General features: G+C 38.5%; 1 protein-coding gene across 1 annotated transcript; it reads left to right on the plus strand.

The window, feature by feature from the left end:
- Positions 1-3,085: 3,085 nt before the first annotated feature.
- LOC144063966 (large neutral amino acids transporter small subunit 1-like) lies at positions 3,086-17,927 on the plus strand. The gene is made up of 11 exons (XM_077586054.1): positions 3,086-3,592; positions 4,324-4,839; positions 6,071-6,196; positions 7,520-7,625; positions 7,874-7,918; positions 9,013-9,136; positions 9,250-9,353; positions 9,548-9,644; positions 11,038-11,187; positions 13,323-13,497; positions 15,183-17,927. The coding sequence occupies exons 1-11, from the start codon at positions 3,529-3,531 to the stop codon at positions 15,260-15,262; spliced, it is 1,587 nt and encodes a 528-aa protein (XP_077442180.1). The 5' UTR covers positions 3,086-3,528; the 3' UTR covers positions 15,263-17,927.
- The last annotated feature ends 442 nt before the right edge of the window (positions 17,928-18,369 follow it).

Below are 18,369 nucleotides of genomic sequence, written 5' to 3' on the forward strand. Positions count from 1 at the left end.
GTTTAAAAAAAATAAAAACCCTGAAACAGTTTGCAGCCACAGGTTCTTTTACTCAACAGGTGGAGACGAGCTCTTTTACCTGCTAGTTGAGTAGAAGCACCCGGTGACTAAAGCCATTCTCGGGACCTGGATTCCCCAACCCTGGTTGTCATTCGTATCGATCATCTCACTGACCTACATTAGTTTTTTCCAGATCTGCCACCTTCAAAATGGCGGACGCGCTGACGTATTGAGGCAATGCGCTGAGGCGCCCCATGCGAGGTTTGAATATACGGATATAGGCCAACAATGAGGCGTCTTTGTATGCAGTATTTAACTTTATACTGTACTGTAATGAGTTCAGGTGCTATGTATATGTTGACAATGGCAAACACCCCTCACGGAAAACCGAAAAAGTAGTGTCTGATTTCCCACAATGCATTTCGGTCAATTTTGAGCTCTGCGTTTTACTACGTCTCTTTCAAAGCTGTCGGCATTTTTTTTTGGGCAATTAAAAGTCACATTTGATTCGGTTTGTTTCTTCAGTTGTTATTTGACTTTCATAATCCAAGTAGTTCATGAAGGACCGCGAGTAAAATTAGTCTTGATTTGCCGTTCTATTTGTACTTATCGCCCCCCCTGTTTATCATCCGGGCATTCAGAAGGCTTGCACTCTGAGCTACTAGCAGAGAACATAGTTTCTCATCGATATGCTCAGGGGAAAGTCCCCGGACACGCAGCAGAAAGTGCACCGCGTAAAGCGGCAGTTGGCTCGATACGTTGAATCAGCGAAGACGTTCGGAAAGAACTGAGCTTAGCAAAGTCGAGCCGACCTTGTCACCTTTCATAGGAATGCAAGAGTGCTACTATGCATTGACTGAACGGGGCTTAATCTCCGAATGCACATTTTAAATGTCACATTACAACAACATTCTTTTGTGCTCATGTCTGTTACTTGAAAATGATTCTCATTACGTAATAATAATAATAATAATAATAACGTACACCATATTTATCAATTGAAATCTACAAGACAAACAAAATGAATATGTTTAATAATATTGTTTATTTTACTAACATTTTAATCTCATTTACATTAAATCAGTTAACAAGATCACAAACAGGTGTGTGGCTGCAAAGAAGTACCTACCAATTTTTAAGTGCAAGTACTGTATATACAAACATGAATAGTATGAATATTATTTAGACTGTTATCTTTTCCCTTCAGAACTGGTGTCTTGAAAAAGATATGTGTTGTCTGTTTTGTGATCAGTGTGAGACACAAAGAGGTAGAGCAAGGTGAGTTTTATGGAGGTAAATATGGTGCAAAACTAACTTGTAAAAAAAGTCTAAATTTGTATCTGTAAAAGTCGTGATTTGTACCTGTAAAAAAAATGTGTACCTGTAAAAAAAAAAATTGTATCTGTAATAAAAAATGTGTATGTGTAAAAAAAAATTGTATCTGTAAAAACAAATTTGTACCTGTAAAAGTCATGATTTGTACCTGTACAAAAAAAAATTGTACCTGTACCTGTAGTTTTGCACCAAATAGCGATATATTTGGTGCAAAACTCACGTCACGGGACAGCAGCAGAAAAACCACTTGTGACTCCTAGCGGCGACTTCTTTGACTACAAGTTGTCATTTCTACAAGTACAAATCACAACTTTTACAGATACAAATTTACACTTTCAGTACAGGTACAATTTTTTTTTGTACAGGTACAAATCATGACTTTTACATGTACAAATTTGTTTTTACAGATACAATTTTTTTTTACACATAGACATTTTTTTTACAGGTACAAATTTTTATTACAGATACCCCAAAAATTTTTACAGGTAAAATTTTTTATTACAGATACATTTTTTTTTTTACAGGTACACATTTTTTTTTAGAGGTACAAATCACGACTTTTACAGATACAAATTTAGACTTTTTTTACAAGTTAGTTTTGCACCATATTTACCTCCATAGAGTTTTTATTATTATTTTTTTTATCCACACTAGAGCAGAGTTCATGTGATGCTACAAACGATTTGTAAGTGCAAAGAAATATTTTTCTAACATGAGCTCACCTCCGGACGCATTAAAACAAACACAAAAGTGTGGGAGGAGAGTAGTCTGAATTGGGTTCTGGAGTCGTGCTCCACCTCATACATCGAACTCATCTGCCAGCCGCGAGTCGTTCCAAGTCAAGTGTGCGCCACATCCACTAGGAACGCTGGGAAAGAGCGCCCTCTAGCTTCTCCTGCTACGACAGCACATTGACCAGTATTTTCTGTTGGCTCGCTCACCCGTGTCAGGTGACGCCCTGCAAGGACGGCAATTGGCTCTTGTCTCAGACCTTCCCCGAGGTGATTGGTGGAGTGATGAGCACTCAGCACGTGACCTCTACAATGAGCTTCCTCCTACGGAAATATTCACGGAACACCACATGAATATATCACTAACGCATACAGCAACATTTTTGTGCAACGGTGCCGTTTTGCCAGTGTATGTATACGTAATATATTTAAATGATCATTCCCTTTGTTGTGAATTTGTTCTTTCTTGCATGTGTCTAATTATGTAAGTGTGTCTTGTTAAGACGAAATGCTTCAACACCATGGAGCCATGAATGTTGCAATGCATGCTGGGAATTATAGGCAAACACCAGACAGCAAATGTTCTGTCTATCTCATTTAGTACAATACAATACGATATAAATAAAAATACAATATGTGATAGTCAACTTGATTATACATATTAAAAGATTATTTTTATAATGTTCACATTAGAGATTATTGATAGATAGAAAAATAGAGGCTGACATAGTACAGTTCAGTATTTATATGTAATTTTCCAACACTAGGATTATACAGTAGGTGGCAAGGAGGAACTGAGAGATCACATTCATTTCTGTATTTTGTGTTTTGTGTCAAAAACAGGTCTAGTAGGTATCCATTTCCTCTGACGACAACGGTGAACAAGTATGACTCGTTGGCACCATAAGAAGAAGCGCTGGTCCAGCAGCATCCTTCCTATACACACGCACGCACACGCACGCACACACACGCACGCACGCACACACACACAGCAGCAGCAGATTGTGGGCGTCTGGATTAGCTAGCAGCGCACAAATAGATTAAAGTGTCACACGTTGCCCCCTATAAACCGTGTCTGCTCCGCCCACCCAAACTAGCACCCACTGCCAAATCCCCACCTTCCCCCACCATCATCCTCCTTCGTCGGTGCTCGGCCATCATTGAGCAGGAGTGGCCGTAGGCTACCGCAGCATCACAAGGTGGAGAGCAGGGGGTGAGGCAGAGAGGATCAGGGTCAGATGGTCTAGTCGCCTACAGTGAAGGGCAATGTGTGTGCGTGTGTGTGTGTACACATGAATGAGCGAGAACAAACAAGGGAGGGAGAGAGCACTGAGGAGAGTGCGCGTGTCTGAGTGTGTGTTAGAGAAGAAAGACCGACAGAAAGAGGAAGAGGACGCAAAGGCAAGAAGGAAAGAAGGAGCAGCAATCTATAAAACAAGGGAACCCCGATTAAGGGGAAACAATGGCAGAGCCGGAGCTGAAATTACGGAGCAGTCGCGAGAGCGTTGCCAAAGAGAAGATGGGGGGTAGGTACATTACACACCATAACACAAAACACACTCCTGCACATGGCACAGGGCTGTACGAATACTCCATGTGGGCTGACGCAATGTTTCAAGGCGAAGGTGATGCCTCAGGGCGGTATGTGCAGGTGGATTCAAAGTGTGCTTCGTTTGCATTTAACTGAACTCTACTTTGTTCCTCCTCTGAGCTCCTTTTAATACACACACACACACACAAGAAGATCGTTTGAATAACAGTTTTGTTCCTCTGTAAATATGTACACAAAAGCTGGCATTTGATGCTTTGAATCATTTTGCGAGGGCCATTTAGTCGGGTGACGACTACTACAGTTTGTTCACATGCTCACATTTGAAAATGATTCTGAAAGAAAAACAAAGTGACTGCAAAGCGTAAATGTCCTCCCTAGTTTGATGTACATTGCATATATGATGGCACAATGTAGGGCAATTAACATATTACACACATTAGTGACACAGAGCAGTGAGATTTACATTATACAGTAGGGAAGTAGGTCTTTCTGTTCCAAGGCACATAATAGGTGGTTATTAAAATTCTCCCCCAAAAACACAAATTGTATGTAGAACTAGAATAGTGTACTTCTAGATGTATTATTGCTCTGTTGTTTATATGAAAAAGAAATTAGAAAAAAAGGAAACAGCACCATCTTCTGTCCCCTGCCATTCCCACTAATGCCTGTGCTACCTGCAAACCCTTGGGCACCACCCTTTTCCAGACTCAGACCAAGATGGCCAGATGATCGAGACAGTTTCTCCGTCCTCCCCCATGGTCGCTGGCCCCTCAAACCCGTCCGACGCGCCACCACCCGGCAAAGGGGAGAAGATCGAACTCAAGCGCAGCATCACCCTCTTCAACGGCGTGGGCATGATCATCGGCACCATCATCGGCTCGGGCATCTTCGTCACGCCGACGGGCGTCGTGAAAGAAACGGGCTCTGCCGGACTCTCCTTGGTCATCTGGTCCGTCTGCGGGGTGATCTCCACCATGGGGGCGCTTTGCTACGCCGAGCTCGGCACCACCATCACCAAGTCCGGTGGCGACTACACGTACATACTGGAGGTGTACGGCGAGCTGGCCGCCTTCCTCAAACTGTGGGTGGAGATGCTGATCATCCGGCCGTCGTCGCAGTACGTGGTGTCGCTGGTGTTTGCCACGTACCTCCTCAAACCCATCTACCCAAGCTGTAGTGTGCCCGACAGTGCCGCAAAGCTCATCGCCTGCCTGTGTCTCAGTGAGTATCTTACATTGAAGTACTGATATCTATGTAAAAAAAAAAACCTCTGGTGAGGTAGAAGTCCTGATTGAACTCTAAATAAAAGTAAAAAAAAAATCAGATTTTTTTTATATACTGTCAGTTATTTACAAGAACTTCTCGCCTCATCTTTTCCGCTCCACACATCAAAACAGTTATGATAAATGAAGCATTTTTATGTTATTAAGTGTGTAGGTTTAAAACTAAACCAATGATTACTTTAAATTGAAAACAACTGTATTACAGTAATTAGTTTCATCCCATTTTCCCACCTTATAAGACATACATTTAAGCAGTGACAATTAAGAAATATAAAGTACAGATATGTTTTAAAATAAAATAAAAATAAAATAAATCTTTTTGCTTTCTTTGTGCAGTTCGTACGCTGACTACAAACTCAACTCAACTATATTTATAGAGCACTTTAAAACAACCACTGCTGTTTTCTTAAGGGGCAGCAGATACATTAAAAACTGCAGAGGCCCCAGAATTGAACCCTGCGGGACAATATGTTCCATTATACATGTCAATTCATATTGCACCCATTTGTCTGACCAAGTTCCCTTTTTTTTCTGGACATGGACCGTATGAAGGGATTAAAATAAAAAATAAATCACGCGACGTTCCATCACAACAGTCACAAGTCAACTACTGATCGCATGAAATTCTCTGTGTGATTTGAGACTGGCTCACAAAATCCCTGGGATTCAATCAAAGCCTGGTTTAAAACCATTGGAGTAAAACGTTAATAGAAAAATACATACTCAAGTATAGTACAGATTAGGGATGGGCGTTTGGGCAAGTACCAATACCAGGTAGCAGTATTGAGCCGATACCCGGTTTTGTTTCAAGGTTTTGGTACTTGCGATGGAAGGTCGTTTTATGATCAGGAAATAAACATTATAAATTAGAATAATAGAAAATTGCCATTGATTTCATGCATTTTAAAGGAAAAATGCTACTTTGGTGTCTATAGGTCTTTAAATTATCTTTACACATCAAAAGTACAAGGGGTGCTGGTATTGGTGACTACTCGAGAGTTGATTGCTCATACTGGTAGCATTAAAAAAAAAGAAAAAAGTGGTATCGACCATTCCTCGTACAGACACCTGAAAAACCTCCAAATCACAAAGTATTTGTCCATTGGAGAAGACAACTGTAGCACATCTGGTTCAGCCTCCATTTTCTCATTGCTGCTCCCTTTTTACAGCCGCTCTGACCTTCGTCAACTGTATCAGCGTAAGAGCCGCCACCAAGGTCCAAGACTTGTTCACCATCTCCAAGTTGCTGGCGCTCATCATCATCATCCTCTTTGGCTTCATACAGATCTTCACAGGTAAGTCCCACAACATCAATCTATTCGTTGACTTGACATGTCTAGCGGAACACATTTTTCATGATCTGAAATAATATTCAATATTGTAGGTGGATTTTATAATGCAAGTAGCATTATGTTTTGCAAGTACGGTAAACAAAGAACTTAAGAAGCACAGTAGATCTCTCTTTTTTATTGCATCTAAAATATTCTAAATATTTTGGGTATCAAATGCAAGTCCACTGCTGGGTCTAATACTTTATCATCATCAGGGAGGCTTCATTCTTTTGTGTCTAACGATACACAAACTGTTGACTATCACTAACGAGTGAAGCCGAGCAGATGACCCTCAGCTCATCTTGTTTGCGCTGATGCCGAGCGTGAACGCTGCGACGTGCATGTTTGCGTACACGGCGACAAAGTGCTGCTCGGATGAGCAATGCAGCAATTCACGATTGAATGCCTCAGCAATTGATTGCTGATGTCAGATCATGCCTCATTTTAAATGTGCCGCATTACAGCAAAAAAAAAAAAGATTCATGTAACTAAACAATGAAAGAATCATGTTAAAAACATGTGGCGTCTCTAATGTCGACAAAACAAATGTTGACTTCACTGCGGCTAATTTGTCTTCAAATAGCACTATGTACACCTACTTCTGTACAGTTGTAAATAAAATAAATAAATAAAAACAACAATAAATAATAATATTTTGTAAAAAATATTATTATTATTATTATTATTATTATTTCTCTATTGATTGGCATCCAGTCAAGGCCCATTCATAACACAGTAATATAAAGCACGAGGCAGGCAGGCAAACAGCATTTATGCAAGGCCACGCCCGCAAGCATTGTGCTCGTCACTGCGTTGCCATGGTGACGACTTAGCTAAGCTCGCCGGCTGCTATCGCACGCGCACACTGAGCCCTTTCAGAGAGCCCAAAAGAAAGCACAGAATGTGAGAGGCACGTGCACCGCGGTGGTCCTCATTAGCATCTGAAGAAGACGGGTTTAGGCGGGAACTGGAACCAAAAAACGCACATGGACGCGCCCGTTTGATTACATTTAAACCGGGTATGCTTGCTTTAGGGTAATGACAACTGGAGTAGGCAAACAGATGATCACAAAGTGAGAGTTCAAGCCAAAAAAGATACGATCAGCCATTAGTCAGACTAATTTCTCACAGGATGAAGACAGAATCGGTCCATCTAGTCGACACTTGGCTCAAAACATTATTATGGGATAGTAAAGTCAGCTAGCTAGTGGACTAGTCTGTACAGCCCCTAATGGAGATACCCAATGAATCAAGTCAAAGCATTTCTGTCTTCTGTGTTGTTTGCAGGTGATGTGCCCTACCTGAAGCCAGAAAATTCATTTGAAGGCAGCAAACTGGGTGTTGACAATATTGTCTTGGCCCTGTACAGTGGTTTGTTTGCTTTTGGAGGCTGGTAAGTCATTTGTGAGGGAACTACTGATCAGAAATAGAATCAGTTCCTCTTAGTGTACACATGTGTTTTTCTATCATGTTTCAAATACTATCACAAAATATTACAAATTGCTCTCAGTATGATATGCAGTTCCACACCACCAGAAAATGCCATCACAATAGCCAGAATTTTGTGAACCTTCCTGACGTTGTCCATTAAATCTGATGCTTAAAATTCAAAGCAATGCGTTTTCTTTGTTTTCTTCTCAGGAATTACCTGAATTACGTAACCGAGGAGATGATCAATCCAGAGAGGTGATTTAAATGTGATGGAGGTTGTTTTGAGGAGGGTCCTCCTGTTAGTATTTGCCAATAGCATGACTTCACTTAGAGCTGAAAGAGCATGCTTGTCATCCTTCATTTGCATGATGCAGACTGTCAATCAGCATATACACAAACAACAAAATATTATACAATGAATATAATGTTAAATGTACATGAAAAATTGCTCTGTCTAATGTTTATCATAATGTATTGCTATTATGATTTTTTTCTTGAAAAAAATATGTTTTGGATTAAATCACACTTTTTTCTCTTGAATAGCATAAAAGCTATTTGCATAAGCGCATGCCTTTTTGTCATGAAAATAATCTGACATTTTTTCCTCATCACATTACAACAGTATTTTCATAAAAAAATTGACTTTCCAGAACAAATTGACTTTTAAAAAAACTTTTTTTTTTTCCTCAGAAGGTTACAAATCAAAATACTTATTGTGCTCATATTGATAGAATTGTATTCTCGTGATATTAGTTTTTTGAATGTAAGAGAACAGAATCATATTGATAAAGACGCCCTTTTTTGTTTTATATTACATTTAAAAAATTATTAAAATATTAGATTTTTTACTTTAATAAACTGCAAATTTTTCACAAATAAATTGACATTTTAATATGATTACTTTTCTAGTAATATCACATTTGTTTCTTCAGATTTTTTTTGTCAAAACATTTTGACTTTATTGTCAGAAGATTGAGTCATTTTCATTAAAAAACAGACCTTTTTTCATACCATTTTGTCTGTTTTCACATAAATGTATGATTTTTTTTCTTAAAAAAAATCTGTTTGTTTTCTTGTGACATTACAATTTTTTATCTAGCAATATTGGGATTTTTTTTGCAAAGGAAATAAGAAAAAATGACATTTTGTAAATTACAGTTTTATTCTCATAAGATTATGACTTGAAATGAAATATTTGACTTTTTCCTCACAATATTCCAACTTTATTCAATTTAAGATTGCACTTTTCCTAATTACCATAATATATTTTAATAATGACTGTTTATGCCACTATGAAGTGTGCTGATACGAAAAGTTCCAATGAACACCTCCTCTCCTCTTCACCATAGAAACTTGCCCCTGTCAATCATCATCTCTATGCCCATTGTGACGATTGTGTACATCCTGACCAACTTGGCCTACTTCACAACCATTTCTCCTCAAGACATGGTCGAGTCGGAGGCTGTCGCCGTGGTGAGTTATTGCCCGCACAACAATAGCCTTGTTGCTATTAATGAACATAACTGCCATTGGCTTGTTGCCTTATTCTTATAAACATGTAACCTGTGTACTGTGGCTGTATGCAGAGTTTTGGCGAGTACCATCTCGGTGTGATGTCTTGGCTCATTCCGGTGTTTGTGGGGCTGTCTTGTTTTGGAGCCGTGAATGGATCCCTCTTTACTTCAGCACGGTAAACTAAAAATTTTACTATCATTATTATTGCTCTTATTATTATTACTATTTGAGAGATCTGTCTAAATCTTAATGTGATGTCCAGTCAAGAGCTTCCATCAACCGACTGACTGTTATTGCTAGCGCACTTGATATAGGCCAAGTGGATCATGTGAGAAAATAAATAAATGTAACTCGTACTATTTGTTCCAGTTTGTTCTACGCTGGAGCCCGCGAGGGTCAGCTTCCTGCTGCTCTGGGCCTGGTCCACACAGACCTTTTCACACCGGTGCCATCCCTCATCTTCACAGTAAGAACAGCTAGGATAACAGCGCTGCTTATGTGCTTTTCGAGTCATAACAATCCCAATTATGTGGAATTTGACCCGCGGAAAGGTTGAAGGGTAAAGGCCAAACACCTGCACTGGAAACATACACGTCTCATACTGTAGGTTTAGCCACAGTGTAGCGTTAGGTTGTCACTGCACTGGCTGTGTTCATTTTAGGATTTTAGTACAAAATGCACAGAACAAAAAAAAAAAAAGCAGACCCAACAATGGTCAGATTGTAACATATTGGCGGATGTGATGATGTCATGTGATTGTCCTGTTAGGTCACTGTGGTCTGCTAACTGCCTTTTGCTTATTGACACTTACACAAAATTAAAAACTCAAAGGTGCTGGAGCCATGTTATCCCATCTGAGCTGTTCCTTTTAAAAAAAAAAAACATTTCAAAACACAACTGCTTTGGCAGGCATTCAAGTCAAACTAGTTTGTTTTGATTTATTATTTTTTTTGTAAACGTATTCTCATAATTAACTAAAATATAAATTGTTTTCTATATGCTAACTATTCAAAACTAAAAAACAGCAATACACAATAAATAAAATGTACTTATTTACCCACATCAAACATTTAGTACAAATCTGTTGGCCTCAGTCCAATTCTATTCATTTGTTTTGGTAGAAAATGTAATTAAATCTACTAAAAGTGTTCATACAGTAAATATAAATATATTGCCCAATTTGAGTGGGACCATGTGATAGATGTAAAGACCGTGACTGCATACTATATTAAAGCTATAATCCATTTAATTTAGTTTCATTATTTTGACTGTGGATCAGATTAATTGAACTCAATTTTATTTCGAGAGCACAAATCCCTATAGTGGCAATCTTAAGGCACTTAGTTTACATCTGGAACGGATCAAGAACTATGCTCCCAACACAGTAAGAGACCAAGTCAACCCTGCATGAACAAGGAAAAACAGAACCGGTTCTCGGTACGGGGCTGCCATCTGAGAAGGATCAAATGGAGGAATTGCACCATTAATAAGGACGTCTTCGCAAAAATAATAATGCTATGATGATGAGCAATTATAGTGGTAATAACTATGACTACATTAATTGTAGCAGCACATAATCATAAAAAGGTCAAAACAACAACAGACGTAAAATAACAGTGTTGTCTGCAGCATGGACAAAAAAAAAAAATCTATTGTTGCCGTGGCGACCGACAGTCAGCTACTTTGCTGCTAAACCAGCAAGGATAGCTCTCATTTGGCGTTACTGTTAAATGTATGTTGAATTGCAGGCAGAGGCTAAAAGCAAAACAAACAAAGAAAATCACAAACAAAATGCAGTTGCTTTTGTCTACTTTTACCCGACTAATCTGATCCGATCTATCTTTCGTCTTCCCTCGCAGTGTTTGCTGTCCATGCTTTACGCCATTTCCACGGACATCTTCTCTGTCATCAACCTGTTCAGCTTCTTCACTTGGCTCTGCGTTGGCATGGCCATCGCCGGGATGGTCTGGCTCCGATTTAGAAAGCCCAACCTCAGAAGGCCGATAAAGGTACACTTTGTCTATGGGTGGCTCTCAGAAAACAAGGTTCCGACGGGGCTGCGGATGGTGACCCAGATTGAGACTCAATATTTTCTTCGCCATATTTGACTGATTGCAATATTGTATATACAGTATAATACAGAGATAAAATAAACAACCTTACAGAGATTTGCGCTGTTTATGGTGGCTGGATGGATCAGTGAGTATAGCAGCGCTGACTTCAGACACGGGGGGTTGGGGTTCGAAAAGCCGGTCAGGGCAACCTCTAACTGACAGGGACTAAGCTGAAAGTACAACAACAACTAAGATTTGCGCTAGTTTTATGTACGTGAATGTATTTTGAGCAGTGAAAAACAGCCGTCACGACTACTTCCTGTTCGTGGCATGCCTATACTCCCGTGTGAATGAGAGCCTGCTATACAATTAAAATGTACCAATTTCAAAAGCATTTGCTACCAATAACTGACAGAATACAACACAATGCCGTTTAATCGAGTTCCACGCTCTTCGCTATGTGACAATATGTTGGCAGCAAAAGTTTTATTGCGGTCATTACATTTTGAGTCCACCAGGTGCCTCCGAGGATTTAAAACCGTACTTAAACTTATGCTTGTGCAAGAACCACTTTGGAATTGGAAATTCAATGGTTTCACTTTAAAATACAATGTAATTAGATAAAAAAAAAAAAACTCCTATTTATTCAGCGACGACTGAGTAGTTTATGCATTGAGCTTGGTGTCCAGTTTAATTGGTTACAAGCGTACAATAAAATGGATGGAAACATTTATCCACGCTAATTGCACACACTATGTGGTAGATAGTAGGCTTGATTTAAAGCTTATATATGTTTTAATTGGTTTAGGCACAAGTTCTGTTTTGGTCTCACATGACCTGAGGTCCATTTCACAAAGCAGGTTCAACAAACTCTGAGACTAATCCTGAACTGTGAGTTGACCAACCCTGAGATAGGAAACTTCGGTTCCAGGACAGCTGATTTGAGTCAATTTGATCAATGCACAGTGGTTTCACCTGGAGTTAAGCGCATAAACCACCACCATAAAAAGGCCGCATCAATGGAGCCCCGATTTGACGAGTCATCATGGCAACGAGGAAGCAGAGGGCAGCGCTGCCCTTTTTTTAGTTTTGTTTAAATAACTGACGGCAGAACTATTTTACGCCCAAACTAGCCAGCTGACTGAATGAATGAGGAAATAAAAAGTCATGTGTAGCTGAAAGGAGGAGGAGATAAACCTCATCGTGATAAACCTGGTTAAGTTCAGAGTCTGTTACTACGGTAACTGACCAAGAGCTTAAGTTACCTGTTTTTATGAAACAGGCTAGAGTTACCTCTCTTTCTCTGGTTTCAGTTACCTTGCTTTCTGAAACGGAAAACGCAGAGTTTCCCACGTTTCAGGGTTAACTGACTCGTGTTTGTCACTTAACCTGCTTTGTGAAATGGACGGAGTATGTTTTATGAGAACCACTCCTATGTGTGAGCATGTGAGAATGCTGAAACCATGTGACAGGTCTAGACTTGACACATCTACATTTCAAAAAGTCCCTTCATGAAACAGCTTTAATTTCATATTAATTTAGTGTATGTAGGCTAATATAAATTTTATGATAGCCTCCTTGCTTCTGGTTGGATATGGCTTGAATTGTCTCTTTGTGTGCCGTCTTTCATCTTTGCTTTGAGACAAATTGCCCCTCAAGCTGTTTATTCATGAAATGATTCTCCAGTTGTTTGTTTGTCCTCTCTCTTTGTGAGGGAACTGTTCATGAAAAAGTCACTTTCTTATATTTAAATTTAAAGCATTGTGTAAAACTTGATAGAATTGAGACGGGGCCTACGTGACCCCTTATACGTCTCAATAACATTTAGTTAGACATGCTAACTACTATTCAACCCTGTTTAGGCCCATCGCTCATCTAGATTGAATGTAGTGAGAGATATTTTACCGATCAATTATTGATTTATTTTTTTTAGAACTAAGGAGTCTGCCACAGAGTTACACTTATGCCCATGACTGTAAATAAGGACAAGCACTAAAGAAAATGGATACATAGTTAGTCATCAAATAATACTTCTTACTGTATATGTCAATTTTTGGTCATGTTCAAATAAGCGTGTTCTTTTGGCGCAGATCTGGTTGGGTATCCCCGTGGCTTTTGTCCTGGGTTGCGTCTTCATGATCATCGTGTCTTTCTGGGCGGCTCCCATCGAGTGCTTGATAGGCTGCAGCATCATTCTCACGGGCATCCCGGCCTACCTGCTGGGCTACAAGTGGAAGAAGCCGCGTGTGGTCAAGAAGATGCTCGGTGAGTTGGATTTATTTTGAAATCTAATGACAACGAGGGGATTTGTCCAGGCGTAAGCCGGGAGGCATCAGTGACACTTTGTTATGAGATGAGTGCGAGGAAGATCAGCTGGGCTCTGTTGCCATTAGTGGGTTTGTGTAGAGTCCAAAGTCTGGTGTTGGCTTTCACCTCGCAACACCATCGGTTCTAAAGGGGCAAAAGTCAACAACAGGGCGTGTAGCCGTCCCTCAGCTCACTGAACGGACGAGGAGTTTTTAGACACCTGCTTCACTTTATTTGGAGACAAATGAATCAGTGATGGACAAATGAAGCTTCATGAAACACTTGTGATATTTTTTGGCTCCTCTAATGGCACTCTCGGTTTAAAGATGCAGTGGACATTGATTCAATTGCACTAGCCTTGATCTTTAAACCAAGAGCACCATCTAGACGAGTCAAAAAATATCACAAGTGCTTCACGAAGCTTAATTTGAAAACAATATCACTTCCAAGATCAGAACAAAATGCAATGAAGCATTACGCTTGCTATTCAAGATTTTTATCATAAAAAATCTTTATGATAAAAATCTTGAATAGCAAGCGGAAAATCATTAAAAAAAAATTATGATAAAAATCTTGAATCTTGAATAGCAGGCGGAATGCTTCATTGCATTTTGTTCTGATCATGGAATTGATATTGTTTTCATTTTAGTGATGAAAAATGAAGCTTTATGAAGTGTTAGGAAGCACTTGTGATATTTTTGACTCCTCTAGATGGTGTTCTTGGTTTAAAGATCAAGGCTAGTTGCAATGGAAGATTAAATGTCCACTGTATTCCTAAACCAAGAGTGCCGTCTAGAGGAGTCAAAAATTTGCTTCTTGATGCTTCATTTGTATATCACTACTTTTAACTGATTTGCTGCCATTGACGGCAATAGACGTCAAAAATTTATTTGAACTATTTCTTTTTAACATTATTTTCCACTTTTGTTAACAATAGTATGAAAACCTAGAAAAAATGTTTTTATTGTACATTTAGAACAAATATAAAATTTGCGATTAATCGCGAGTTAACTGGAAGTCATGCGATTAATTATAATTAACTTATTCACTGCCATTGGCGGCTATTAACGTCAAAAATCCATTTAAACTATTTCTATTAGTTACTTTCACCCCCCCTTTTGTTAACAAGAGTATGAAAACGTATAATTTTTTTATTGTACGTTAAGAAACATACAAAATTTATGAATAATTGTGAGTTAACAATTTAAGTCATGCGATTAATTACAATAAAATATTTTAATCGCCTAATGCGATTTAAAAGAAAAGAAAAGATTATTAAAAAATAAGAGTGTCGGGATTCATTTTTTAAATCGTAATTAATTGCATGACTTCACGAGTTAACTCACGATTAATCACAAATTGTATACGTTCTAAATGTACAATTAAAAAATGTAGGTTTTCATACTGTTGTTAAGTAAAAGTGATTTTTTTTTAAACTAATAGAAATAATGAAAATGAATATTTGACATCATTCAGAAAACTAGTTTCTTCCTACTACCACAGCCTGATTCCATGTGACAGCAAAAATTATACACTATTTAAAAGCTGTGTCATTTCATTAACACTCTCCCCAAAATATTGCTGTAGCTCATTTACTAATGATGATGATGATGATGATGGTGATGATGATGCGCTGTCCTCAGAAATCTTCACCATGTTCTGCCAGAAGATATTCCTGGCCGTCCCCGAGGAGAAGAAGGGGGAAGCCGAGGAATCGGAATAACGCCGGATGATCATCAACTCAGCATTTTGTTTACTTGAACGTGTTTGCATCTTTGGTAGTACTGTATGTGGCGTTTTGTTTATTTTTCTTTTGCGGTGGAGCTTTGCAATCTTGGTCAAGGAGGGTTTACACAAACGTATGCACTTGAGTTCAAAGTGTGCATAGGCTAAAACACATGCTTCAAATGTGCGTTACTAATTGTGATCATTGTAGACTGCGAGAAGCTGCATACAACACACACTATAGTGGCCTCAAACGTACCCGGTTACGTTTCGGTGTTGCTGCTCTCACACAAATTTAGTATTTGCCACAAAATGAAGGTGAATTAATTTTTTGTCCCTCTTCTCTTTTAAATCAAAGCCAAATATAACCGTCAGCCATGTTTGTGGCGATAAAATGCTTAAACTCCTACTACATTTTTGTGAGAGCATATTCAGAATGTTTTCTTTAGATAAAAAACACAAAAACACACATTGTACAGTAATATTAGTGTGACTAGAATAATACAAGTAGTAAGAATTGGAAAGAAAGTGGTTAGCTGGTACTTACACGCCACTAATTTGATGTACGTGTTACATTTCCATATTTTTTGTTTTGTATCCATTTGTACATGAAGCACAAACTTTTCCGGTGAAATGAAATGTGCGCGCGTGCTGTGTTTGTTCACTGTAAGTTTTGCGTGAAAAAGGCACAGCTTTTCTGCGCGACCACTTGGGATGGGCATTTGAATGAAATGAGCAACAAATAGTTTACAGTTGAAATTTTTGGAATGTGCACGATGGCCCTAGCGGGTTAGCACATCTGTCTCTCAGGCTCAGCCGAGGGATTCTGGGTTTGAATCTTGGCTCTGGCCTTCCTTTGGGGGAGTTGAGTTCTTCATCTTCCTCCCACATTCCAAAAACATACATGTTAGCTTCAGTGAAGACTCTTAATTGTCCAAAGGTGCGAATGTGAATGTGCGTGTGAATGCTTGTTTGTCTCTATGTAATGCCAAGCGCCGGCTGCCTTTTTGCCTCAATTGCTTCAAGATGAATACAAGAATAATTCGCCAGTCAATTAATATTCAACTAACGGATTATTATGCCCATCCCGAGTGACGACGCTGGACGAGCTTCTGTGTAGAAGGCTTTACAAAGACTTGCATCAATGTCAGTCTGTCGTATTTGTATTTTGGATCGCATGTACCTATTATGTGTGCTGATATTTTCCCGACTTGACAGAATGTCCCAACTGAGCAAAATCACACGGGAATCTAGCGGGATTTTTTTTGACAAGTTAAGCGCTTGTAACGAGTAGAATTCTACCATATTGTTTAGCTTTCTTTTTCTAAAAAAAAATAAGAAGATGAAGCGCCTTGAAAAGATGCAACATTTTTATTGCATCTTAGGAAGTGTTCTTGGCTTGAAAACAACATCTTGCTCATATTCTCATATGATGGATAATTATAAAATACAAGTTCATCTTAATAAATTAAGATGATGATTTCAGTAGTTTGGTTGAAAAAGTTTATCTCATTCAAGTGTATCTGATTCACAACACACTAGGAAATATTTCATATACGGTTCTGTACTGATATTATTTCATACAGCTAACAAACGCTCCAAAGTTACCATCTCAAGAAATTTAATACTACACAAAAAACAATTCAAATATTTTTTTAAATACAGAAATTAGCTGTGCAAATGACTGGCGACTACTACACATGCAATCCTGGTGAGAGCAAGGGTTAAAAAAAAAAAGAGAAAAAAAGTAATTGCTTCATTTAATTTTGTTGTTTAATGAACCTGTATAATACTTCACTTTTTGAATTGAACTACTGAAACAAACTTTCTACGCTATTCCACTGTTGGCCTGCTTATGAGCATTGAACATGCTTACTAGGTATTCCTGTACTGGCCATCATGGGTTCATTGTCAAATTTTCAAGGAAAGTGCAACATTAATGTGAGCAGAAAAACACTGCCAGCTTTCGTTTTGAACTGGATAATGATAAATAGGAATGATGAATGTCTTCAGTGAACAAATTGGATGAGAATATACATTTTTAAAAAAAAACAGTAAATTATTGACTGTCCTCTATAGCAACCCCTATCGACACTGCCTTTGATGGTAATTGTATGATGACTATTTCTCAATCAGACGTAATTAACTCATTCACTGCCATTGACAGCTATAAACGTCAAAAAAATCATTTAGTTTAATCATTAGTGTCACATTTTTTTCCACTTTTGTTAACAAGAGTATGAAAACCTAGAAATTTTTATTGTACATTTAGAACAGATATAAAATTTGTGATTAATCATGAGTTAACTATTGAAGCCATGCGCTTAATTACAATAAAAAAATGTAATTGTCTGATGCCCCAATTTTTTTTTAAACATTTTCTTTTTTGTTTAATTACTTATTTAAACTCAAGATTAATCACAAATTATGTATCTGTTCTATATGCACAATCATTCCCCCCCCCCCCTCTAGGTTTTCATACTCTTGTTAACAAATTTGGGGGAAAATGCGAAACTAATAGAAATAGTTCAAATGAATTTATGACGTCTATAACCGTCAATGGCAGTGAATGACTTAAAAATGCCTCCAGTCAATTTCTGTCCAATGATTGTGTGGCAGTGACCATGGCAGGTACATGTGACAATAAAGCTATTTTTGTGCAACATTTGTGTTTTATCAAGCATACACAAAAGAGGAAATCACATGAAGGCTATAATATCTGATTGCATACAATGCCCTCCAAATGATTTACTGTACAGTATATCTAAATTCAAAAGAGACTGATGAGCCATTGTTTGTGCACGTGTTAGACAACAACTGGTGTAAAATGCTTGCTTCTTTCTTGTCTCGTCTTATTACGTGCGTGTCTGCAGCTGTCAAGAGAACTCATATCCGCCTGAGGGGGAAATGAAAGATCTGATGGCGGCTGATAGAAGCAGTACCACTGTGGGTTGAAACAATATTAGAAATAGGACATAGGACTTGTATTTATTTGTGACTTTCTATTTCAAGTACAGGGATACTGGAGGCTTGCTAGCTTTATGTTACCAGAAGTAGCAGTCAATAACCATAAAGGAAAATGCAGCATGGGAAATAAACTGGAAT

Source organism: Vanacampus margaritifer, chromosome 1, assembly GCF_051991255.1.
Source record: "Vanacampus margaritifer isolate UIUO_Vmar chromosome 1, RoL_Vmar_1.0, whole genome shotgun sequence".
Classification (NCBI taxonomy): Eukaryota; Metazoa; Chordata; class Actinopteri; order Syngnathiformes; family Syngnathidae; genus Vanacampus; species Vanacampus margaritifer.